Here is a 27223-nt window from a genome sequence, read left to right as displayed (position 1 = left end):
ACCAAACGGGACGGGTGTTGTTGAAGGTTCTGCTGATACGTGGCTTGACATAGTCGTAGTAGCCTTGATTCTTGTGCTCTTCCTGGCACCACAGCAGCTGAGCCTGCGGATACTTCTCTGCCTCTGCTTTCACCAGGTCAAACGGGAACGGAGAGAGCTGGACAAAAACATTCAAAGTCAATCCAACACATAGTTGAACTACTTTAATGTGCAGGAATTAAGTGAAAATTATAATGTGGTGTATAAATGGCCAGGAAAGAAAGCCTGACTAGAATTACAAGTGTCCTTATACAGAATATGGCCCATTTAATAAACATAATAATGATAATGTGTACAGGTACCTGCTCAATGCGGCTGATGGCTACTAAGTCCTCCAGGCCTCTGGTCTTTCGTTCTTTGGTGAGGTCATAATAAACTTTTCCTGTGCAGAAGATAAGATGCTTCACTCCCGCTGAATTCTGCGATGCACTTCCCTCTTCTGGAATCAGACGTCTGAAGTGTGTGCCTGATCAAACCCAAACACACCAGATTACACACCAATACTACAACGTCCAGCTAGAGCATTTATTTGACAAAAGATCAAGCACACACCTGGTAACATGTCATCAAAACTTGACTTGGCCTCTGGGTGCCGTAGCAGAGATTTAGGCGTGAAGATAATGAGCTAAAGCAAACAGAAATAAAAATTAAAACATAAAAAACCCCAAGATAGATACAGACAGGGTCATTCAGATGGATTCGCTAATAAATAATAATTTTTTTTGTCATTTTGACTGAATCACTAAAAAAAAATCAATTTAAAAGAATGATTTGCTCAGAAAGTGGCATTATTTGCATGCTTTACAATAGCTAATAATATCCAATTAAATATTTTAGAGCAAAAATACAAAAATTTCTATAGCAAATATGATTTTCCATGAATAATCCCATGACTCCTTCCAGCCCTGGTAAGCAATTTTAAAATTGCCTGATATTTCCAATGAAATGTCTCTTACAGGCTTTCTGAAGGGTAGAAGGATCTGCCTCCGAAGAACATGGAAGTAGTTTCCAGGAGTGGAGCAGTTCACCACGATCCAGTTACAGTCATAAAGCTGCCGGACGGCAAAGTCATCTGTGATTTTCTGTGGGGAAAAAAATTTGTATTAAGCATTTTGTTAAACTGATTAAAAAAACATAACAACAGTGCTTGGTTGAAATTTCCATGTTTTCTACCGGGAAAACGTCAGGGTCATCATTGCACATCTGCAGGAATCTCTCTGGGCGGGCGGAGGAGTGCTCTGGTCCCTGGAAACAATAGCAAGAAAGCAATGAACAAGGGAAATTATGGAAAAATTTAGGCCTGTCACGATTCGTCGATACAATCGTCTGCGTCGATGCTGTTAATTAGTCGACCTCAATATTTTTAGTCGACTGGGCAAGTTGGGTACGACATGAAATTGTATTAGTACCGGTGCTTTAAAAATGACAACTCTCTAATTATATAGAGTATAATAAGAGCAGTATTTCTTAATTTGCGTCGATGTGTGACAGCAGGAGTGTGTGTGAGCTCTGCTTCCATCGTTCACTAAACAATGGAAGCAGAACAGTCAAATATATATGCACGTCCTGGCGAGTATTCTGGTAAACACAGTCGAATATGTCTTTAGTGAACGTATACAGAGTTGAATGAGAAATCGGGTGTTGCAATGAATTTGGTCCGTCCAGCTCTTAAAGGGCTGGACCTAATATTCTGTGTGAAGCAGGGCAGGAACATGCCGGCCAAGTGAGTTTTTAGGGTTTATTAACCCTAAAAACAATGATAAAACAATGAATAGTAAGTTATGTCATATTATTCAATTACTTTTGCTGTTTTTTGCCATGGTATTGATTTGGTATCGGTATTGAGGTATTTTAGTCTGGTATTGGTATCGTGACAACACTATTCTATATAAAAAGATATATTCTGACATTCTCTTTTTTTATGTTGGTTTACAAATTTGTACCTTTTTATATTTTTACTCTTTTAGTTTTACATTTTGTCAAGGGCTTGTTTACATGTATACTGTTTTATAGTACACTACTGAAGGCCAACGTTGCAAGTTAAATGTAATGTTTTAAGTAAAATTGTTGAAAATGATAGAAAAATTTAAGCCCAGAGGTGGATTTAGAATGAAAAGACCTCACCATGCCCTCCATGCCGTGAGGCAGCAACAGCACAATGCCGTTCTGTCGGACCCACTTGGCCTGGCCAGGGGAGATGAACTGGTCGATGATGCACTGGGCTGTGTTATGAAAGTCTCCAAACTGAGCCTCCCAGAGCACTAGAGCGTTTGGGCTCGCCATGGCAAAGCCAAGCTCAAAGCCTGTACACAATGAGACACAAACTTGGCGTTCAGTGGGCATAAAATGATACACACTGCAGCTTATTCGGAGGTTGTTTGACCGACAGCAACCAACCACAGTTCATTTGATTTATACCCACCAAGAACCCCGTATTCTGACAGGGAGCTGTTGCACACGGTATAAGGAGCCTGGTTCGGGTCGATGTAGTCCATGGGAATGCAGGTCCGTTTGTCAACGTTCTGATCATGTAGCACATGGTGCCGATGACTGTATGTTGATAAAAAGGGAGATTGTGAAGTTGCTTTCAAATCAAGTTAATTTAGGAGCAGGAGATGCTGCTATTCTCACCTGAAGGTCCCTCTTTCCACATCCTGACCACTGAGACGCACATGAATGCCTTCCTTGAGCAGAGAGCCGAAGGCCATGTATTCTCCCAGAGCCCAGTCCACTGAGCGTTTCTGCACCATCGTAGCCCTGCCCTTCAGGATACGGGTGAGACCTTATAGGAAGATAGAGACAAAAATTAGCTCAGGGTAATAATGCTGAAGTACAGATGTTGGCTCAACTTAAAAAATATTTCTAAAGCCTCATTTGAGCTAAAAAGCTACTTATTTCACACATTTTTGAAAAAAGATTTTAGTCTTTCCCCATTAAAGTAAATAGGAGCTGTAGTATTGCCAGAAATAGTCAGTTCCCAACATGCTTTAAAAAGGCAATCTACCTTTTCGTAACTGTGTGCATGTGTATGCGGAAAGGGGGAGTGGAAAGGTACCTCCGTGGATAGTGAAATCCTCCATAGGCACAGAAGAAGCCACTTGACCAATGTGACCGAGCACTTCCTCATTGAGACCAGTGGACGGACAGCTCATGCTCTTAGGTTGACCATCCAAAGTGAAAAAACCTTTAGAGTTAAGTATAAATGTCAAGTCAAGCTGATTTTAGAGCAAACAAGTATACACACACATACATGAACACAAACACGTACCTGGCCATGGTGAGTCAAGCCAGTGCTTGATGTGCAGGATCTTCTCATCTTTAGAGCGATTATACGCCTCTTCACAGATTTTGTCATACTTTGCAATTTCCTCCTACAAGGACAGACAGGCAACATTAAATTAATGTAAATATTCATCTGACAAATATAGTCAATATTTCCTATTAAGTCAAAGTGGGTAAGATTTTTTTAAATGTTTTTGAAAGAAGTCTCTTATAATAACAAGGCCTGCATTTACTTGATCAAAAATACAGTAACAACCGTAATATTGTGAAATATTATTACAACTCAAAATAACTGTTCTATATTTTAACATATTTTAAAATATAATTTATTCCTGTGATCCAAAGCTGAATTTATCACTCCAGTCTTCAGTCTCACATGATCCTTCAGAAATATCTAATATGCACTTTTTCTTCTAAAGAAACATTTATTATTTTCAGTGTTGAAAACAGTTGCTGATTAATATTTCTGTATAAATCATGATATATTTTGTTTGAGGATTCTTTAATTAATAAGGTTCTAAAGAACAGCATTTATTTGAAATACAAATCTTTTATACAAATCAAAATATATATACATATCACCAGACCAAGCTCAATTTAAGATTGAACATTGGTCTGGGGAGTCTGCTCTGTATTTCTACTGCACAGGAGGCGCGATCAACGGGCATAGTTCAAATGACTCTGTATGCAATCGGATTCGGATAGTCCTTCAACCAATCAGACCAACGATTCATCGCTTCTCTATCGACATTGTGTTAAACCCGCCAATAGCGCGCCAGGTGGATAAGCCGATTTGTGATTGGTCCCCGAAAATTAGTAACAGAAGCAGGATAGAAATATGTACAGGTTTCCAGCCTGAGATGCAGGGCGAAATAAAAAAGCCGGTAGATCGGGCTGGGTTTACCCAGCCTATTATAAACGCATATTTTTGATCAATTTAATGCGCCTTTGCTGAATAAAAGTATTAATTTCTTTCAAATAGCAGTGAATATATTCATATTAGCAGTGATATTTGGTTAATCTGACCTCATATTCCTGTCTGCTCACAGCTCCTTCTGCAATGATCTTTTCAGCATATTTTTGCAGAACAGGTTTCTGTTTCTTTATCTGTTTGTACATCAGCGGTTGAGTAAACATCGGCTCGTCCATCTCGTTGTGGCCGTTTCGTCTGTAGCTCACCTATAGAGCAAAAATTAATGATAGCATCAACACCTAAAGCACATTTTACACATAGTTGGAAACAATCCTAGTTGAAAAAAAAGATAAAAGAATGCTTCCCTACCAGATCAACCACCACATCTTTATGAAAGGTGGCTCTCCATTCTGCAGCCACGTTACACACATACATCACGGCCTCAGGGTCGTCTGCGTTCACATGGAAGATGGGAGCGTTGACCACTCGGGCCACGTCGGTGGGGTACGGTGAGGAGCGCGCCATTCGGGGGTCAGTGGTGAAGCCAATCTAAAGAGAGGGGAACAAAAGCTATTTGAAATTCCTATTCCTGAACAACATTTGTTGCACCTATAAATTCGAATTTTGTATAGGTTATAGTAAATATACACTATCATTTAAAAGTTTGAGCCCAGTAATATTTATTATTTAGAAATTAATACTTTTATTCAGCAAGGATACATGAAATTGATCAAAAGTGACAGTAAAGACATTTATAATGTCACAAAAGATGTCTATTTCAAATAAATGTTGTTCTTTTGAAGAATCCTAAAAAAAAAAATTAAGCGGAACAAATTGTTTTTAACATTGATAATGATAATAAATATATTGAGCAGCAATTCAGCATATTAGAATGATTTCTGAAGGATCATGTGACACTGAAGCCTGGAGTAATGATGCTGAAAATTTACTTTGGATCATAGGAATAAATTGCATATAAAAATATATTACAATAGAAAACTGTGATATAAATCACAATATTGTCAATTTTACAGAATTTTTAAACAAATAAATGCAGTCTTGTTGATCATAAAAGACTTCTATCACAAACAAAACATCTTACTGACCCCTAACTTTTAAACAGTAGTATATAACCAATTTCTGCTTGAAAGGGTAATTATCTGCTGGAGAGTGTGTGTGAGAAACAGACCTGGTTGTTTACGACCACGTGAATAGTACCGTGGGTGGTGTAGGACGGCAGGTCACTAAGGTGAAATGTCTCGTAAACGATCCCCTGACCTGCAAAGGCTGCGTCTCCATGCAACAAGATGGACATCACCTTCAGAGACAAGGACACATGCTTCTTACTGACGACATGTCAATCAGGTCTTGTTTTCTAATCACAAAAGACGATTTAAAACAGTTTTAAAAACTGCTGACACAATACAACCAATCACATCGCAATGTGTTTGCCTTTGAGGGAACTGTTTAATCTTTGGATACAGGCCTCTTTATCTGTCTTTTCATCTAGTCCATGTCTGGAACTTTGAGGTCATCTATATACTAACATACTCTTTGACAAATTCAACTTTTAAATAATGTCTGCATTTAAAATGTACAGTAATAGATTTGCTTTCACATTTGTATCCAAAAACATGAGGACAGATTCACACCCTATTGCCGTCAGAGTCACCGCAGTAGAACTGCTCTGCCTTGGTCTTGCCCTGCACTACAGGGTCCACTGCCTCCAGGTGTGAAGGGTTGGCCATCAGGGATAGTGTGATGTGGCGTTCAGTGACCCGGTTGATCCGTCTGTGGTACATACCCAAATGATACTTCACATCACCTGAGCCCTGTAGGAAAGCCACAGACAGAAACTGAAACATGAACAGGGCTGCAATGTCAACATTCTTGCATTTTTTTTTAGAAATGTGGGAGAGGACGTTTTCGCAGAAAGATCATATGCAGAGCTAATTATGTAAAGTACAATTACGGTAATGAATTTATTTATGATTTAATGCCATATCAGCAACAATGGCTATATTCATGGCAATCAACAGTATCACTTCAATACATTGTTTACAATAATTTAACAATTTTGTCCTAAAAACAATCACTATACAAAATCAGTTATATATACCAATAACAACAACAGCAATAATAACACCAATTACAAAGAAACATTCAATTTAATATTTGACAGAAATTCTAAAATTACTCCAGGAGAAACCTTTTTAAAAATGTCCATTAATGTGTTTTCTGAATAAAACCGTTCTCTAATATTATTTAAAAAAGGACATTCTATTAAAATATGTTTTACACTCGTGAAATTCTTACACAGATCACAAACCGGTTTCTCTTCCCCGTTCAATAAATAGGAATGAGTGAGCCTTGAATGTCCAATTCGGCATCTCGTATATACAACCTGGTCATATCTATTTTCAAAATAATAACTAGATTTGATTTAAAACTGGATTCACCTCATATAATTTGTTATTTACACATTCGTTCCATTCCATTTGCCATTTCTTGTAAATGTACAGGTTCAATATGATTACTGTAATGAATGTTTAGTATATTACTAAACTGGTTGTTCCAGATTTGCCTCCTTTGTCAAATATGTTTTAGAATGTTAAAATGTTTTAGAATGTTACAATGTAACAATGTTTTAGAATGTTTTAGAATTTTTTTTTTTTTTTACTTTTTTGTCCTCATAATCCTTAATCAACCTGTCATAAATCAATCATTTGGTGAAACGTTAGACTTTTCTCAATTATTCAATCATTTAATCTGCTCAAACCCACCCCTTTCTTACAATTGACTACAAACTCGTATTTATCCGCTCTTCAACAACTGATAATCGCCCAGCGTGTTTTTCTTTTTCGACAATCTGTTTCACTTAGACGCACGTCACAATAAGAAAGAAAAAAATCTGTCGCTACTTCTCTTTTATCACGCCTTTGAAAAAGAAGTGAAACATTCAAGTACAAGGATTCATAGCATAATCATAAATAGAAAGCCATCGATTCACCTCCACTGGACTAGACATGGTAAAAAGAAGGGGTGTAATGGTACACGTATGCATCCCGAATCTATTTTCGGTACGGGTCTTACAATTCGGTATGCATGTGTACTGAACAGTACAGTATTTTGAACCATGACTTCAAAACCAAGGTAAGTAACATTTAACACATTACGCAAGTAACACATTTTTGTGGTAAAATTGCTGAGATGGGCGTAGATCAGTCTTTTTAATTGTGTGTGAACTGACATATTTATGTTGTAAGCCATTTAGGGAGTTGAACAGTGAAAGTGGAACTTCTGATGAAGGAAATGATGGTGGCTTGAGAGATGATTACCTCATCCGCAGCTTCCAGCTTTGAATCAAACTGGCAGAAGATCTGCTCCAGCTCCTTACGAATCACATTAGCAAGCACATTCAGACGACCTCTGATGGAGAGCAGACAATTCAGACGTGTTTCACTGGCCTTACATATGTTGAAGTACTTCCCTAATTAAAATACATCACTCAGTATTTTGGTCCTCTACCTGTGTGGCATGCCCATAATAACGTTCTCCACTCCATTCTCACTGGATTTGTCGATGATGGTTTTGAGTGCAGGAATGAGAGCATCGGATCCCTCCAGGCCAAAGCGTTTCTCTGACGACCACTTCCTCTGCAGGAACTCCTCAAATCTGAGGAAACCATTACAAACATTCACAAACATCCTTTAACATACTAAAAACCATGTTATTGCATAAGATAACACAATATCAAGGCAAGTGTCATCTGCGAAACAAATTGTAGGAGCCTAAATGCAGTTGATAAATCATTTTAATTTATGCGTTAAATAGTAATTTACATGATACATTTATGTGGAGGAAATTGAAGGGAATATTTACAGTATCTACAGGTTGATGCAGTTAATATTTACAGCAATGCAAGGAGTTAATTGTGTAATTTTCTCAAATGTGTGTGGATAATTTTGAGTGCATTTATATTACATTGGTGATATTTTGGAATAGAGGACTGTTATTGCATTTTTACCTTTAACCTCATGCACCTTTAATTGCTGGGAATACTCTCATGAGTATTGTGAGGGGAAGTTGTGAAGTTATCGGAGTCAGGCAAGCAGAGAGTGGAGCCTCAGTTTTTTTTACCTTTTCTCTCCCTCTCCCCTTTTTTATTTTTATTTTCTGTAATATTCTTGTGATTATATTTTTTGTTGCTAACCAAGTAAACGGATTCATTTTTGCACGAGTGGTTCTGTGGATTTATTGATGTGTCAAGTTAGGGCTTCATTCAGTGGAAAATTACACAAATGACGCAAGAGTTTTCTCAGAACGAACTTCCCTTTTCTTGCATTTCTTCAATGACCTTTAACCAACTGGTGTCAAGGTTAGTGGATGTATGAAGTCAGTTGCTCTTTTGTGAAAGCTTTATCTTAAAGTGTGCCCGTGCTTAAATTTGAATGGCAAATCATTCATTCAGGTCTCCAGAAAACTATGGCATGGGGCAGACCTGGTTGAGCGGACCATACGAGCCAGTAGCGTCCTCTTCTCTTCCAGAGTAAACTGCATCACTCCAGGCTTCTCAAATTTCTGCCTGATCCACTGGCACTGTTCCAGGTCGTTGATGAACATGAACTCCACCCCGATGTGTTGACAGTAGGCCATCTGCATAGTACAGCGAGAAGTCATGTTTTTGTATGTTATACTTTGTTATATAATGTTGAATAATTTGTACTGTATGTACTGCAATGATGCTCTATAATATATCATTCATATCCAAATATCATTGCATTATATGCGTCTCAAGTGGGGAAATATTTGGGTACACACCTCTAAACGCCGGATGATTTCCCTGAGTGGAAGAGCACTTTCACTGCCCCCAATAAAGGTAGTGGTTGGAAGCCGGAAAACTTTATCCAGATCCGCTTCTTCCAGTCCGTAGAAGCCTGACAGCAGACATGCAAACACATGGATGTGGAAGGGGGAGGATAGGCAAGCGAAACAAAACACAGCGGATCCGACCGACACGTAAACACAGAAGACAAAATGGAAATGCGTTAGAGGAAGCAGGGATGTGGAACAATTTTCATGATTTAAAAGTATTAATAAAAACATACAGTGTAAATAATTAACAGCACATTCATGCACATACGACACAGAACATGCAGAAAAAGCTAAGCCTACAGTGTTAGCGGATGGAAAAGGAAAGATGGTGGAAAACAGATCTATTTAAGCCCATTCCACCAGTACCGGGGGTAATGCATGCATGAGATGCTACAGATGAACAAGCACATTTTACCTAGAAATGTGTCAGTGTACAATTTAATATCTTTTCTTTTTGACTAACAAGCGATGCAAGAGTGTTTTTATCTGCAAAACATGAAGGCTAAAAGGTTGATGCGCAGAAATGCAAACTAGAGCCATTACAATGAGTCTCACATAGCAGACTGCTCTGACCTTTGATCTCAAGGTGTGTCAAAACACTTCATTCACAACGTGTCCCATGAGCTGTTCCTGTTTATTTATCCACACAAAATATATTAAAAAATGTACCTTGAGGCTGCAGGCATGTAAACGTGTTCTTGCAACACCAGTAAAACAAGTTTACGTAAAACGAAACGTGATGACAAGAACAAACAAAGACAAAACCGAGAATGCAAATAAAATAGTGTGTCAAGTCAAAAGTGATATTCTTGGCTCTAGATGTTTGTCGGTTTTATTTTCTGTATACTACAATTCAGATCACATTCGAACGTCGTTCATCTCTGTAGAACACACGATGTAGAACTAATACCTTGATAATAGCGATGTTTATATCAACACAGACATTACCAACTGGAATCAACCAAAGATGACTTTGGGAGAGTCTAACAGCATGTCACAGCCTCAAACTCAATCGCTGAGGCTACAACTAACATTCCATGAAGATGAGGACATTATGTAAGAAACAGACCCTAGGCAAGGTTAATGAGGGAAATCGCCACACATGCCAGCTGGGGCTCTTGAGAGGACCAGAACGGTGCAGTGCCACGTGAAGTTACATAATGCATTTCTGCTAAGAGTTGACGACAGTTTAAAGTTACATACCGAATAAAGGTACAAAAAGCTGTCCATGGAAACCAAAAAAGCATGCTCAAGTGTTCAGGTACTGACAGCTTTATTGGATTAGGCTTAAGGACAATGTTCGGATGTGCAAAATCAGGGGCATGGGTTCCACTAAATGCTAAAAAAGAAAGCAACTCTAAATGTATTTAATCACTGGTTTTTGATCAGGGAACTGCTTCTAAAAATGCTATTAACTCAAATGCACTAGCTAGTCCTCATACCTCCAGCTGTAAGGGGAGACAGACAAGCTTTAAAAACAGCTGCATCTGAGGAGTCAAAAAGCATTACATAAAAAAATAAAAAAAAATAAAATAAAAATAAAAAGATATATATATATATTTTGACCCCGGTGTGGACGTGACCAATGTTACAAAGTGATTTTTTTTCTGTTGTACCACGCAATGAAATGAACTGAACCTGTGAGGTGTTCTGAGAAAAAGCACTGAGCGCAGCATTTCCACTGAATGAAATGCAGAACAATGCAGTGCTGGAAAACCGACACTGTCAGAGAGAGAAAACTCACTCACCTCACATAGCGCAACCCTACTGTCAATAAAGTACAGACGGACGTCTCACTAGTTTTGGATGCTCATTGACAATCAGCCTGCCATTGATAAAATTACTCTAAAATATCATGATTGACCATTGGAAGTTACAGATTGGACACAGCAAAGCTTGTTTGGGATGGTGAAAATTGGAATCTGAATGATTCTCTGACTGCTTTTGATTCCAAGTCTGCTAAAGCAGAACACTGCGCTGCCAAAACACATTTTCATTACACATCAGTATTTTTGTCTTGTTTTGAAGTAAAAATTATCTAAACAACATCAAACATTAAGTTAATTTTTCTCATCTTACTGGCAGACTGGTTTGTCTTGTAAGCATATGATACAATTTATTGAGGTTTATGCTTAAAGCAAGAACATTTTCCAGTAAGGAAAGAAATCAATTTAATTCAAGATTTAATTTTCTAAAAACAAGTCCTCATTTACCATCTGAGTAATATTTCTTCTCAAATAAATGCATTTTATATAAAGGGTGTTAAGATATTTGTACTATGAAAACAAGACAAAAATACTGATTAAAATGTTTTATTTGCAGGCTGTGTAAGTGATAATAATGAGATAACCCACACCAATTTTTAAAAACTTTTTTTTTTAACATATGTTCATGACAGAAGGAACCTGAAGATTAGGAGTCATGACATTTGATGAGATATATAAGCTTGTGTGAGGCATTCCGATGGTTCACATTTCTCAGATTGTTGTGTTGACTGTTTTGATGGTAAACTAACCACAATCTTGCTGAGCACGGTTTCCAATCAACTGAATTGAATGTGTGCATGCAAATAAACCTCTACAAAAAGTTTGTGCACAATACAATGAGAAAAAGCAACTGCTATTCACAGCATCCAGAGAAGTGAGCAAAGGCCTAGGCGTTACCAGTACAATAAAGAGCAACTGGGAGGATATGAAAAAGGCAAAGAGAGAAAGAGGAACTACAACATGACACTAGTGTAGTGCTACACCGACAAACACACATCTGAGGTCAACAGTGAGACTTGAGCAAACATCATTTACAATGGGCAAAGCCAGAGGGCAGGATATGCGGTGATAAGGTACAACCGGATAGGCTCTGATCCAAAACTTAATTTGGACAGCATTTTTAGGCATCATATATTTATATATACACACTACCATTAAAAAGTTTTGGATCAGTAAGATTTTTTATATACAGTGTTTATTATACTGTATATTTATATTCAGCAAGGATGCATTAAATTGGAAAATTCAAGAATAAATTACATTTTAAAATGTATTCAAATAGAAAAAAGTTATTTTAATCTGTAATAATACATTACTATTACTGTTTTACTGCATCTTTGCTCAAATAAATGCAGCCTTAGTGAGCAAAATATAAAAAAATCTTTAGAGCAGTAGTGTGTATATGTAAGGTCCATTTAATAAATGCATAATTTGACCTAATATATGTGTTCTATATGCATATATGGACTTATTACAGTATTGCTCCATTGTAATCAACTGAGCATTGGTAGCTAGGTTTTGGAACAAGGCCATCGTGTCCGATATCACATTTCCCAGGTAATGTTTATATATTGTTGAACCTACATACAAACAACACTCACTGCTGCGTGTTTAAATTTGACCCATTGCAAATATCCAAACAGGTCTGGACCACATGCATGCTTCAGGTAAGGGTGGAGGACACACACAGCACAGGAGTGTTGAACAGCACAAAAACAAGCCATGCCACATAAAAAGATTCAATCACTCTCCAACACCGAAGCAAAACCTCACCAAGTTTATCAGAGGATGTGATTATATCTGCAGGGACACACGAATCGAGATCTGCATCCATAATTCCGAGAGGATCCAGCTGTGCAACGTGGTGCCCCCGAATCTGCAGGGAGTTCCAGGAATAAGACGTACAGATAGATGAGGAAAAAGAGGGGAAGGAAGGACCCAAAGAAGAGAGATGACAGACGAACAGGGACAGAGGGACAAAGAGCAATGTTAACACACTGAATGAGTACACTTGCAATTACACTGAACACCACAAGCAGGTCTCACCAGATTGATGGAACCCGACAGATAGCGGGGCATTGTCAAAATTTACACAACTGACACCCAAAGGGTCAAGTTTGGCTATATGATGACCTCTGACCTGTGAACAAGGCAACAGCACTTACAAGCTAACAGAGGAGTGCAAACAAACACAGATTCATTGTCCTTATTAAAGGGTTGGTTCACCCATAAATGAAAATTCTGTCATGAATTACTCGCCCTGAGACTCTTACGCTGTGTAAACAGTGCAGTGCTTCCTAGTTCTACGGCAGAACGACTTGTGCGCATGCGTCGTGGTGCTCACGTGAACAGCGTCGGCCAATGGTAAGCCGGAGTTCTGGAAGCGCTGCACTGTTTACACTGCGTCAACAGTGTAAGAATCTCACAAAGGCTAGAAGAAATAGTTGAAAAGTCGTTATTTTTGTTTGTTTTTTGCGCACAAAAAGTATTCTCATCGCTTCATTAATTTAAGGTTGAACCACTGTAGCCACATGGACAATTTTAACAATGTTTTTACTAGGGCTGTAATCTCCCAGTCGATTAGTCGATTATTAGTCGATACGTTCTGGCTCGACCAAAATTCTGATTGGTCGATTTTTTGCCGCGTTCATTTCATTAGTTTTGCTGCGTTCATTTCATCAGTTTTGCCGCGCCGCGTTCATTTCATCAGGTGGAAAGCACTAATTGATAATGGGGGTGTTTTCAGAGCACCCCTGTTTCACAGGTAACAGTCTGCCTTCAGAACACCCCCATTGTTTTCACTTCTTTTGGATTAGCCCAACCCACAGGCGAAGAGAAGTCTCTCGCTGGTCCTTTGTTTTTTATTCCCCACTGGCTTAAACGCACGCCCATAGCGGTAAACTTGAGGAACGCCCATCAACATACACATGAGGGGAAGCGTCACAACACCGCGCTAAGTGGATCTGTACTGTCAGTTTTGCCGCGTTCATTTCATCAGGTGGAAAGCACTAATTGCTAATGGGGGTGGTTTCAGAGCAGCCCTGTTTCACTGGTAACAGACTTCAGAACACCCCCATTGTTTCCACTTCTTTTGGATTAGCCCAACCCACTGGAGAAGAGAGACAGATTGAAGAATGCTAGTTTTCTGTTTATTATTTATTTAATTAATTGTGAGAGCGTTTTTTCTGCTCTTGATCTGGCTTGTTTAATAAATATTACTTTTTTATTAAAGTGGACGTGCCTTTTGTGTTTAAGAGTAAAAGCTTTAAGTTAATAGTCTATTCGTGTCTCAGCCGCGAAGCTGAACTCAGCTGAGCTCTATATGTTCGAGCTGCACAGAGCGGCTGAAATGATACTGTCTGTCAGTTATTATAATACATATGACAAAAACAATTGTCTAAATTATGTTAAATATTCCTCAAAAGTTCTTGTGATGATGTCACTAGTTGATAACAGTACTATATTTTTGGAAATCATAGGCTGTGATATTGCGCAGGTGCACGTTCAGTGCAAAATAATCAGCTCAAAAACTATTTAATATTCTGCAAATAGCCTACTAGTTTTTAAAGTTTCTTTATAATTCATTTAGGCAGACAACAAGGCTACCAAGTACTGCGCACAGTGCGCAGCTAATTAATTTAAGCTTTTTTTTCCTAACGTCATTTTTTGTCGATTTTTAGTCGAAAATTTCAGGACTTCAGTCGACCAAGATTTTCTTTGGTTGATTACAGCCCTAGTTTTTACTTCATTTCTGGGCCTTGAAAGAGCTAATTCAATTGCTGTCTATAGAGTGGTCAGAGAGCTCTCGGATTTCATCAAAAATATCTTCTTTTTGTGTTCCGAAGATGAACGAAGGTCTTACGGGTTTGGAGCAACGTGAGAAATTAATGACAGAATTTTAATTTTTGGGTGAACTAACCCTTCAAGGCACTTAATATTAATAATATTAATATTATTAATACACTTAATAGCATTAATATTAAAAGGGACCTAGCTTTTTAATGAATACATTTTAAAAAATATGTGAGGGGCGAATATGTGAATATTCAGTTCAATTCTGTGGAGCTTTACGGAAAAAAGATTGCGTTTGAGGATCACAAAGGCCTCATCTACTTTATCCAATGTTTTAGACCAGAAATATATGATTGAAACATGGACAGTTTGGAAGGAAGGGCATTATATTTAGGGAGTGTTGACATTCATTACCAGCCAAAAGGGAACACTTACTTGTTCTTTAACCTTTTACAATGTTTAATATAACAGTTAAGTCATCAAAACAATGAAATAACACAAATGTAGACTATCGTTCAAGAGTTTGGGCTTGGTAAGAATTTTTCATATTTTTGAAAGAAGCCTTTTATGCTCACCAAGACTGCATTTATTTGATCAAAAACTGTAATATTCTGAAATAGTATTACAATTAATTATTTTTATATATTTGATCAATTTATTCCTGTTATGGCAAAGTCTTCAGTGTCACATGACCCTTCATAAATCATCCTAATATGCTGATTTGGTGGTCAATAAACATTTTTACATCAATGTTTTATTATCATTATTATCAACAATTGTGCTGCTTAATATTTTTGTGGAAACTGTGATCCATCTTTGAACAGTAGAACGTTTAAAAGAACATTTATTTGCCTTTATTTGAAATAGAAATCTTTTGTAATGTCTTTACTGTCACTTGTGATCAATTTAATGCGTCTGCTTCAAGACCCCGTTAAAAGTTTTTAATGTTGTTTATATGTCTGTGGTGTTTTTAATATGCTTGAAAACAAACCATATTTTCTCATTAAAAGTCCATTGAACCAAAGACAATCTCAAAAACGTGGCTTGAAATCGATAGTTTCTTACGTCATAAACTGCCTTGTAACCAATCACATCAACGTGCCAGCAGGCTTTAGCATATCATCATTACTATACTGCGAAGGTGATCCCATATGATGTATATTATGATGAACTACAGTATATGCCTTTCTCCAGTGATGTTTTATGATGTTCAAAGCGTTTCTAAGGATACTGATTTTTAAAAGGCAGACTGAGATGGTAACAAGAACATGTTTGTGTAACATTAGCAACAGATTATTAGCTGTTTGATAACGTAGCCAAGCAAAAGGCTAATCATATTAATTACCGTTATGTGTCCGACGTTGTAAAGAGCATTACCATTGTGCAGCGTTTACTACAGTAACTTAAGTAAAGTTGAGAGAGTGGATCTCTGAGCTCATGTGAGTAAGTGGAGGCGGGGATAAGTTGCATATTCATGGTTCCACGTATGCAAGGGTGTAGAGATACATTCAAGCTATTTTAAGGCATGAATACATTTTTTTTCACAGGAAATAAGTGTAATTTTGATGATCAAAGATGAGTTTTAAAGCTGCACAATGTAACTTTTCCGTCCACTAGGGGTCGCCTGTTCAAAACAAAGGCGTAGTTTGATGACTCCACGTTTGAGCGCAGAATCTTGGGTCATGTGGTCTTCACCTCACAGCCGGTGGAAAAGAGTCAGGATAGGACTCGGGCAGAAATCATGTTCATGGATGCGATTATTAACATTACTGTAGTATGAAGCAGAGCAGGACCGAGTGTTGTGGAGCTGAGCAAGGCCGCAGGAGCGATTGAAGAGCGGGACTGTTATTATGGCATAGTCGCCGGCAGGACTTTTATTATGACACGGTCGCCGGCGCCACTTCCGCTTTTCCAGTCATGAGTATGAGGTAACGCAACTCTGTTTATTATATTAGATATATCTGATTGTGTTTAAAAGGAAGTTATGACGTTCTCGCGGCGGCTGCTATGACACTTGTTCACACTGCAGTGAGAGTACAGCGTTTCTGCTAAATAAAACCGGAAACCGAGGGTGACGCAGATATGACGCAATCGACAGGCGACTCCCTCAAACGCATAGCTCACGCGTCCCGGTTCCTAGGTTAAAATAGCAATTTCTCACGATTTACAAATAGTTGGAAACATTTGGGATATTCTAAGTACTCAACTGAACAAAATATATAACACTGGCCTAGTGGTTTTTGGATATTTTACTGCAAAAATCTTACATAGTTCACCTTTAAGGGATAGAATTATTGAGTACAGGGCGACTTTAACTGAACTTACTGAACCCAAACCTTTGAACGGTAGTGTAAATACAGAAATTATAAGTATAACAGTATGCTGAGGGGAAACATGTAGCAGTTAAAGGGTCCTTTCCTCCAAACGTCATACCTGGTAGGCACGGATGAGGGATTGCACAGCAAGGTGGTCTTCCACAAGTTTTTCCACATTGGGCTGAGCTCCAACCAGCGCCTGGGCCTGAGAGAGTCCTGAGAGACTCACCCCAAATGGAGGTGGACTTTGGTAGGCAGCGCCAGGGGGAGCGCCTGCATTGGCGTTACGGAAGAAGATGTCCCATGACTGTTGAGAAAGGAGCACAGTGTACAAAGTAAGAGATTAAGTAAGAGAACAATAACAATATTTCAAGAGCTGTGCAAAATTCGTTTTACCTAATTCGGTTGTGCCTAATCCTGAAATACAGTGATTACTAGGTTAGGAAAATTGACATCTTCACCCTTTATTCAAATATATTATTGTAAATTATATAAATTATTATTATTAATTTTGTAAGCATATTGTATTTGTGCTTGGAGTCAATTGCTTTATGTGTGATAACACAATGAAACGATGCAAAATTGTCCAGACATAATTGTTAGTCAAAGAAATTATAAACAAGAGGGAATGGGAACTGCGGTCACATTAGATTAAACTGTGGGAAAGGGACAAATTTCAGTAAACTGCTTTGCCGAGAAGCAAAACTTCACTGGATAAGCTGGATGATTAATTGCATAACCGAAGACTTTAGATGCAATCATCTAAAATCATTTAGGTTCATGTAGGGACAAAAAACTTCAGGAAGGAGTCAAGAGGCACACACGACACCATCCACATCAATGGAATGGCTGTTGAACGTGTCTCCAGTTTCAAATTCCTGGGGATCCACATCTCGGCGGACATGTCGTGGACGACCAACACCTCCAGCCTGGTCAAGAAGGCTCACCAGCGCCTCTTCTTCCTGAGGACACTGAGGAAGAATCAGCTCTCCTCGGCTATCCTGGTGAACTTCTATCGCTGCGCAATAGAAAGCATCCTGACCAACTGTGTGGCAGTGTGGTATGGGAGCTGCTCTGTTGCGGAGCGCAAGGCACTGCAGCGGGTGGTGAAAACTGCCCAGCGCATCACAGGGACTCCACTGCCTGCCATCGAGCACATCCAGAGGAAACGCTGTCTGCATCGAGCTCGCAGCATCCTCAAGGACTCCACTCACCCAGCCCACAGACTGTTTTCTCTCCTGCCCTCCGGCAGGCGTTTCAGGATCCACCGGACCAGGACCAGCAGACTAAAGAACAGTTTTTTCCCCAGAGCTGTCTCTTTACTGAACTCAAACCCCCGTTGATCCACTTCCCTCATATACTGATAACTCTCCTACCTCATCCGCCTTCACTTTGTTATTTGCACTACCGACTGTTTATTACAGTAACAACTGTTTACTTATGCATTTTGCACTACCACACCGTAACTGGATTATGCTCATTTGCACTGCCGACTGTTATTTACAGTACCAACTGTTTACATCTGCATTTTGCACCGTACTTCTAACTGTAATATGCAATCACTTTCCACTGCACTTTTACACTTTTTTTCGGATAGCTTCTGTCCATAATTTATTGCACTACCTTAATCCACTACCATATTCCTCATTTTAGCCTAACATATCATTGTATACCTCTATCTGTAAAATTCTGTTTATAGTAATAGCCATCTGTATATTATTCACTGTACATATTCACCTGTAAATTCTGTTTATAGTAATAGCCATCTGTATATTATATTATATTCATAGTACATATCCACCTGTAAATTCTGTTTATAGTAATAACCATCTGTATATTATTCACTGTACATATTCACGTGTAAATTCTGTTTATAGTAATAACCATCTTTCTATTTATAGATATATTTATATATATTCAGTACATATCCATGTCCTGCACTTATGCAAACGTTGTATATCCTGCACTTGCTGCTATTGCACTTCTGGTTAGACCTAAACTGCATTTCGATGCCTTGTACTTGTACTTGTGTAATGACAATAAAGTTGAATCTAATCTAATCTAAAAAGAGCAGCACATCTGACCTGGTTCTACACATGAGGGCCTACTTACCTGCACATCAGGTCATTGTGATTCAATGACATCACAAATGACCTCATACTAACCTGATAATTGTCTAATAGGCTTTCCTGCTTTGAGGAGCTAAAGAGCTCAGAGTTAAATTGAGAGAGCCGATGGAGTATCGTCCCGCAGTAGGGCACATGAGAGAAGTCTGTACTGTAGTGTAACACTACTATGCACTTTCTTCATAATTTTAAACAGATTTTATGTACTTCTATCTACAATAAACAACTTTCGCAGGCGTCTGCATTTTGCTATCTTCATCTCTGCCTTCCTATTTAAAGCTGCTGTCCTTTTTACAAAAATTATATAATGAGAATGTACAACATGAATCTATTTTCCAAACCGTGTTTTTGTCTTACCCTGAATCATTATGGTACACTTATAATTAGTGTTTATATTGGGACTATTTCAGACCAGACTGGTAGGAACCGCTGCGGAGGAGCACAGTCCCTGCGTGACTCGCCATAGACATAAACAGAGAGAAGTAGCTCCGGCTGCAATGTTCTTCCGCAAGACACATGCAGTTCTGTTTATTAAACCGTTACGGTTACTATTAAAAAGTTACGGACTGCAGCTTTAAAATCACTTTAGAATCACTTGTGTGTCCTTTATTTTTACTGTCACTCAGTCTTCAAAAAAGGTCAAAATAGTTCAAGCTAATTTTTATAAATGTCATGAACAATCACAACTGTCTGTCTAAAGGTATGCTAAAGGTATGCTGAAGTGTGTCGTTCAAAGACTGAAAAGATAAAGAACTAAATGAAAGGGTAATAACACAGCAGGTTTGACCACTGCACTTAGAATGTTTCAGTATGATACATTCAACACATATATAATATAACATTGATTTCCACATCCAGGAAACTAGACAAGGGCATGTCATGGAAAAGAAAAGCCTTACGTAACAGCCCTGCAAAGCTAAGCTTACTGTCTGAGAGGGGAACTAAAGTCACATTATGAAACGCGGACGTCCTCAAGTATAACCTTGAAGATCAAAGAAGTTCCTCTTGTGAACTGAATCAACTCATTCATTTCTAAAAATCTGACTGAAAAATTCATGTTTCATTTTCCATGAACCTGTCATGATTTTTCAAGATTAAAACTTGTGCAAAAGTCATATGGGCTCCTTTTATTATGTCTTCTATTTTTGTACACCACAAAAGAAAGAAATGGGTTTATATAACAATAACATGAGAACTGCTCCTACACTGATTTCAGCAACCGAAATTGGCCAATTGCACGGTGCAAAGTTTCGGAAGTGAAATAGTAACGCATTAAAGCAATGTATAGGCAGACTAACAGATTCATAGAAATATTTAGAATTTAAAAAAATATTATGTTAAATGTCTCCCTGTACTGTGCTGGGGTGCTGTGGTGGAGCCGTAGCTTAGCCTACATCTGCACTTTAGTAGAGCACCCTGAGTGATTTCAGAAGCACAGTGATGTGATTATGATACCTGTAGGCATAATAGGCCAAAGATAAGATTAGATGGCATAAAATGGCCAAATAAAAAAAACATATATATATATTTTTTTGTCTGCTGGAATGCTAAAAAAAATTTCAGTGCTAAATACATTTTTAAATTGTAATTTTGTAATTTATTTTTCTTAAAATAAAAAAGCACGACAAAATAGTAAAAAGCTAATTTTTACTATTTAATTTATACAAATTCGGTATTTCCGCATTCGGTATTCGGCTTCGGCCAAGTGTTTTATTATTATTCGGCTTCGGCCAAGAAATGTAATTTCGGTGCATTCTTACACCACCTTTAAATGGAATTAAAGACCAAAAAGGAAAGTCATTTGAGAGGCGGAGTATATTATTACATTGTGGTGAAAAATTATGAAGACAAAAAAAATTTCTGTAGTACAACATGCACTCATTAATCGTTCACAATATTTTTTTTAATTAATGTGCCGTCGTAACCTTTATTCAAAATAACCTCCCCTCCATTTTGCAGCGCCATCACTTCTCTGATGACGTGTTTGTTTACTGGTGCGAGGGCGGTACAACCTGTCACTCACATGACATCGACCAATAGGAAACAACAACGACCCAATCAATTCCATTAGCCCTGCCGTTTCACTTGGATATGCGTCACAATAAGGGAAGAAAGAACTATTGCAACTTCAGTTTCATGTCGAATTTACGCATCTTACCTGTGATATTGTGCTTTGATCCATCTACAAATTCCTGGACCAAATTAGCCAGAATTTCTTATCAAAATCCTAGTCTACGCTAAATCCGGTGTCTTACCTTGTGCACACTCTTGGGGTTCTCCAGCCATGCATAGTACATCTCCTCCACATAGTTGGAGCTTGTCCCATTAAGAAAAGGCTCAGCGGCCACAGGGGCCGTGTAGCACCTAAAGGGCTGAAACGTCCTTAGGGCCCCGGGTGCCACTGTCCTCTGTTGTGAGAAACTTTGAGCACTTTGAGAGGCTGTGAACGGCCGCAGCCGTGCAGCGCAAGTCCTTAAGCGATGCATCGCAGTCTATAAAACAGCTCCACCGCCTCTCCAAACCAACCAGGAGAATGAAAGCTCCCCGCAGCACTGAATCCAACAGATCCTGGACGTGTTCCTTTAATGAAAGTTGTTTGTCCTCCTACTTGTCCACTCAAGGCCTGTTCGAAATCCTGCCAGTCCCAGGAAGCTGAAGAAACCACCAAATGAAGCATGTCAGTGAAAAATCAATAAGATGACATTTTGGCAACAGTAAATGTTGAGAAATGAATAGCATGCTTTTGTGCCTTTTTGCTCAGTAGTCATGCAAAGGATTCATTCCATAGGTGAGCTGTCCTTAATTTTATGAAATATGTATATTATGTATACTATGATTATATGCATGCAGAACAGCATTTTTAAACCCTGAAACACTCGAAATGACACCCATGTCTCAAAACAACTGGCATTTCTGCAATAAGGAAGTTCAAACCCTGCATAAACAAGACACTTGAACTCATGTTGCATGAGGCTGTAACCTTACAAGTGTACAGTAAATCTCTTTTCTCCTTAATGGAAATAGAAACGGTAATTTACAAACAAGTAAATAGTACCGCTTTAAGTTTAAGGTATTAGCTTGAGAATAAATAATTACAAAAACGTTTCTTATAATAATGAATTGCTGATGTTAACTTTCAATGACTGTGGCATAGAGGCTCTTATTACCCTATAAGCTAAACAAATATGGCTTGAAATGAAGATACAGAGCGAAAGAGTCACTATTAAGTTATTAATAAGAGTTTAATCTCTTGTCAGCAGATAATGTTTCAGAGTAACGGAGCACACCGGCTAGCTTCAGCTAACGTTAACTCGAGCTAAAAGCAAAACTCTCCATAAACCTTCAAACGTCCGTTAAAACCGATTAATGCGACGAGTGGGCGAGATTAAAATAGCGCATTATACAGCTCTAATAACAAATGTACCATTAAATGTGTCTCATTAAAGAGTTTTCTCCTCAGTACCGGTGAGGTTGCTGACTGATGCAGAAGTGACTCGCTAACGCCTCACTGACAGGAACATTAAAACGCCAAAAAGAGAGGCGAAAAAATAGATACAAGCGATTCAAATACTTACCCTCAAAGCAGGAGATTCATAAAGTGTAGTTTGATATCATAAACTATATAATTTGAAAGAGAACGTGCGAGATATCCGGAGCAGGATGCGTCTCGTGGCGGCTCGTATTCAGATAAATGAGTCGCTCGTTTCTAGGCAGCGCGAGCACTGCTTTGCGTCACGAGCGCGCATGACGTCAACGGCACGACGCAAGGAGTTGCGGTAACTTTATTCCCCCTATACATTTTGGAATGTAACAATAATACAGCATGCATTTATTTATTTTATTATGAAAATAATTGATCAAAAAAAGAAAAGAAAAGTACAGTGGTTATAACCAGCATGGACCAGCTAATGACTAGCTTAAACCGGCTTGGACCTATTCTTAGAAGTACTCTGGAATACTCTACCAAGAATATTCTACCGATACCATGATATCCAAGTGATAATTCGTTAAGTTAGGTTCATAGTAGCCTACAGTCAAGCATTAATTATGAAATATTACCATTACTACTACTATATATGTTACCACAGTACTTGTTGTAAGGGTTTTGTGGATGTTCTTCAGCAAATTTGTTCCTAAAGTATCAGAAACATACACACAAATAAGAGCAAATTACAATATGTAATTTTCTGGAAGATTTCAGGAAAACCTTCATGGATCCAGACAGATTTGGACCTTTAAACTTTTTAAAAGATCTATATTGTCATTTGTTTTGAAACTTGTTTTAACTGATGCTTGAAAAGAATATAAACTTGAATAAACTTTAGTATACTTTACCATATATAAGTTTGCTGTCAAATCGATTAATCGCGATCACATCTAACATATAAGTTGATAAAAGTCTATAATAATATGTTTAAATAGCCCATATATATATATATATATATATATATATATATATATATATATATATATATATATATATATATATATATATATATATATATATATATATATATATATATACATATACATACATACATACACACATATAGTATATGAACAAAAACTTATGTTAGATGTGATTCATCGATCTGATAGCAATAAATATGAAATAGTGAAAACCTTAAGAATAGATGAGTAGTTTAATTCCACTGTAAAAAAAACAACAACAACAACAACAACTTAAAAATAGGGCACAACCTACTGTATAAATATGAAGACATTTTTCATATTGGTTTTTTACAGGTGTTTTACATGTATTTTGAATTAAGCATTGTATTTGGTTGTGTTTTAAATGTTGACAGAAGTTTCCGTAAAATTGTTGGATAATGTCCTGTCAGAAAATAACCAGTAACTACATTTTCCGTTTCAATTTTTTACAGTGTATAATGGATTTCGATGTACAAGACAGCATGCTACACTCTAAAAAAAAAAAAAGTTCTATATTGCACCAAAAATGGTTCTTGGCTCGTAATCATAGGGGAACCTTTTTTAGTGCTATATAGCACCAATTTTGGTGCTTCAGTGGTTCTTCAGCGGTTCTTCAGAGGTTCTTCACCGGTTCTTTGACTAAGGTGCTATATAGCACCTCTGAAGAACCGCTGAAGAACCACTGAAGCACCAAAATTGGTGCTATATAGCACTAAAAAAGGTTCCCCTATGATTACGAGCCTTTTTTTTAGAGTGTATAATACTGATAACCATGATAACTTTTCCTTAATCTGAAATGATTAGCATGTAAACATAGCCATTGTTGATTCACTCGGGCAGAGTACTGGACAACCTGTACAAACAACAGTTTGTACTGTTCATTTACACCACAGTTGTTTAACTGAAAACAACCTGATCATTTTTAGTGACTCTGCACCCTAAAATATGCATGACTTTGGCACCATTGTGTAATAAATTCACATGCTGTTTTCTCATCTTATCAGCCGTCAGCTTGACCTCCCTGCACATTCAGATAACAGCACGTTTGTTAGCAAGCCCACTTGGCTTTCTATATTGTAGTTGTAAAAACCACTACATGGGTTTTGACAGTCTTTTTATTGATAATACTGATAACATCTTAATACATTTCCTATAGCACACAAAGAGAGAAAAAGAGGGAGAGCACATTGGAAGAACAGATATGAATATTAACGAGAAGAATCAGGAAAAACAAAGATTTTATAATCATCTAACTTTTTTTGTAACAGAATAAAATGGCAGGATTTGAGATTACATACAAAAAACATTGGAAGGCTCATCTTTAGATAAATGTGAAGCCGTCAGATTAAGCAAAGATTAAAAAAGACATTGGGAGAAAAATGTGAATACTACAAATTGATTGCTATTGGCTTGATGTTGTAAGAGCAGCAATGCGTCACCACTAGAGAAACACAACATTGATTCACTCTTTCACATATGTGTAACACACTCAAACACTCAGACGCACACACAAGCTTCTCATTAGTGGCCTGATTAGATTACATCACTAAACCGTTTCATCCTACAGGCCATTGATTGGAGAAGTATCCAGTGGATAACAGAGATTCAACTCTTTTGGTGGTTATACACTGCAAAAAAACATGTTCTTCCTCAGTATTTTGTCTTGTTTTCCCGTACAAATATCTAAAGATTCTTAAATCAAGATACATTTACTTCAGAAGCAAAGTGACAAGATATTACATCGTGTTTTCAAAAAAATGTTTTTGCCTAACACCTTAACTTTCTCCCTGATTTTTGGGAATAGACGTGAATATAGACCTAAGTTTGGTCTTGTTTTAAACACGACACTCAGCACTTCAAAAAAAGTTATGGAAGTAAATTTACTGTAAATCAAATGTACTGTAGGCTACTAAATATTTTGTATTATATATATCTATTTTTTTATTTTTAAAATAATTTTTACTCTGAAATTACTATAACATCAAAGACATATGTTGAAATCACAAAAAAGTTCCCATGAGATTTTGTTTACGCGCCGTACCAAAAATATCCACCAGGTGTCAGCTACGCGTTCTTCTGTAACAAATGGATTCATTTCTGTCCAAATATCAATTCTATCACAAAACGGTCACCAAATATGGAACCTTGAGATTCAAACCTTTCCGACAATATGTATTTTGTCAAGATAAGAAAAGGTTTCGACTATTTAGTAGTTCAAATAAATGTTGTAATATGAAACCAGACACGCCCACTAGGGGGAGGAGCACACTAAAATTTCCATGATAATGCAACGTCCAATTTCAAAACGGGTTTCACGGGATGAATTTTGAGTTTGTAAGCCTTTGAATGATACCTAATTTATGATGACTACTAAGATTTGTGAAATAAAAGTTAAGGCGTTAAAATAAGAACAAATATCTGCCAATGAGGTCAGAAAAATAATCTTGTCTTACATTTGAATTAAAAGGAACACTCTCATTCCATGGATGCAGCGGCGCAATGATATTACGCAGTGCCTGAAAATAGTCCCAGCACACTCTCTGTGCAAGCAGGTTGTCACGTTGGTTATGTTGACGGAAGTTAGCCTATTTTCAGGCGCTGTGTAATATCATTGCGCCGCTGCACCCATAGTTCAGCAGCAAAGTTCCTTGATTATTACGCAGGAATGAGAGAATAGTTCCTAGCCATATCGGTCCAGAAAATTGCAACTTTTCATTTTCCGTCGGTCTTAGTACATGATGTAACTATACACATCACAACATGTAAATAGGAAAATGTTGGCGTTATTTTGTCACTTATTGAGCAGTAGGCTAGCTGGAGCCATTTACCTCCAGTCTTTGTGCTAAGCTAGGCTAGCGCTGGGTGCGTCAGACAGGGTTATGGCACGCACGGGGATGAGAATGGTATGTATGGACTTATCGAACTCTGGGGGATACGGTGAATAAGCTAAAGTCCCAAAAAGTCTGCGTGTTCCTTTAAGTTTCTGACCCCATTTGGCATATATTATTTTCTTGTTTTAGGTGTAAAACTTAAAATATGAAGTAATTTCGCTTCTCAAGTAAATGTATATTGATTTGTACTGGAAAACAAGACAACAATACTGAGGAATATTTTTTTTTGTTGTTGTTGCAATAATTTAGGTTTTAGATGTAATACACATTTTTTCAGTGCATGAAGATTGTGTTTCTGTTCAAGAATAAAAGTGAGTGAATATTTTCTAACTAAAACAGTGTGGTAATGAGCGCCCTCTAAAGGTTTAGGCAGCATTTGAGCAAAGCACAATGAGGGCTGAGATTAAATGCAAATCAGATGCTTACACTGAACACAGACATAATTCAAGGTCCCTTTTGTAGACTGGCAGCCAAAGCACGATCCATTCTGTAATAAAAACACATGCAGCGCTGCGATTGACCCACACTAATAAACACATTGTTCATTATCATTTCACATTTGGGCTCAGCCAACACTGCTCAAACAACAACAAATGCCTTTACAAATGCATGCCGAACAATCAGAATAATTATGTTTTACCATGATAGTTATTATCAGCAAGTCATCATCATCATAATTTTTAGACAAAATAGTTATATGCACTTACAAAGCTCAGAAAATAGATAAAATCACCAGCATTCAGTATAAAATAAACCATGAAAAAGGAAGAAAAAAAAAATTCACCAAAATGTA

The 27223-nt window shown here is 37.7% G+C and overlaps 1 protein-coding gene across 4 annotated transcripts in view; it reads right to left on the bottom strand.

Moving 5' to 3' along the window:
* Positions 1-27223, bottom strand: part of ogdhb (oxoglutarate dehydrogenase b) — a 29272-nt gene that overhangs the window by 1077 nt on the left and 972 nt on the right. The window contains exons 1-23 of one of the 4 annotated variants that reach the window (XM_079804995.1): positions 22684-22832; positions 21364-21760; positions 17101-17289; positions 12649-12751; positions 10552-10596; positions 9056-9171; positions 8736-8890; positions 7763-7909; positions 7573-7663; positions 5887-6066; positions 5424-5552; positions 4604-4783; positions 4348-4500; positions 3308-3410; positions 3095-3223; positions 2671-2821; positions 2462-2589; positions 2164-2342; positions 1213-1284; positions 996-1121; positions 592-664; positions 342-505; positions 3-157 (exon numbers count right to left, since the gene is read on the bottom strand). In XM_079804995.1, the coding sequence (XP_079661121.1) occupies positions 3-157; positions 342-505; positions 592-664; positions 996-1121; positions 1213-1284; positions 2164-2342; positions 2462-2589; positions 2671-2821; positions 3095-3223; positions 3308-3410; positions 4348-4500; positions 4604-4783; positions 5424-5552; positions 5887-6066; positions 7573-7663; positions 7763-7909; positions 8736-8890; positions 9056-9171; positions 10552-10596; positions 12649-12751; positions 17101-17289; positions 21364-21594 (2999 nt within the window). In that variant the 5' untranslated portion in view covers positions 21595-21760; positions 22684-22832. Of the gene's footprint in view, positions 1-2; positions 158-341; positions 506-591; positions 665-995; positions 1122-1212; positions 1285-2163; positions 2343-2461; positions 2590-2670; positions 2822-3094; positions 3224-3307; positions 3411-4347; positions 4501-4603; positions 4784-5423; positions 5553-5886; positions 6067-7572; positions 7664-7762; positions 7910-8735; positions 8891-9055; positions 9172-10551; positions 10597-12648; positions 12752-12921; positions 13016-17100; positions 17290-21363; positions 21761-22683; positions 22833-27223 lie in introns of those variants that run through there. The other 3 variants (XM_079804998.1, XM_079804996.1, XM_079804997.1) reach the window with 3 other exon arrangements.

The sequence above is a fragment of the Gobio gobio genome (assembly GCF_949357685.1).
Source record: "Gobio gobio genome assembly, chromosome: 22".
Taxonomy (NCBI): Eukaryota; Metazoa; Chordata; class Actinopteri; order Cypriniformes; family Gobionidae; genus Gobio; species Gobio gobio.
The sequence above is the reverse complement of the archived record's forward strand: the minus strand, read 5'-3'. Positions and strand labels throughout refer to the sequence as shown.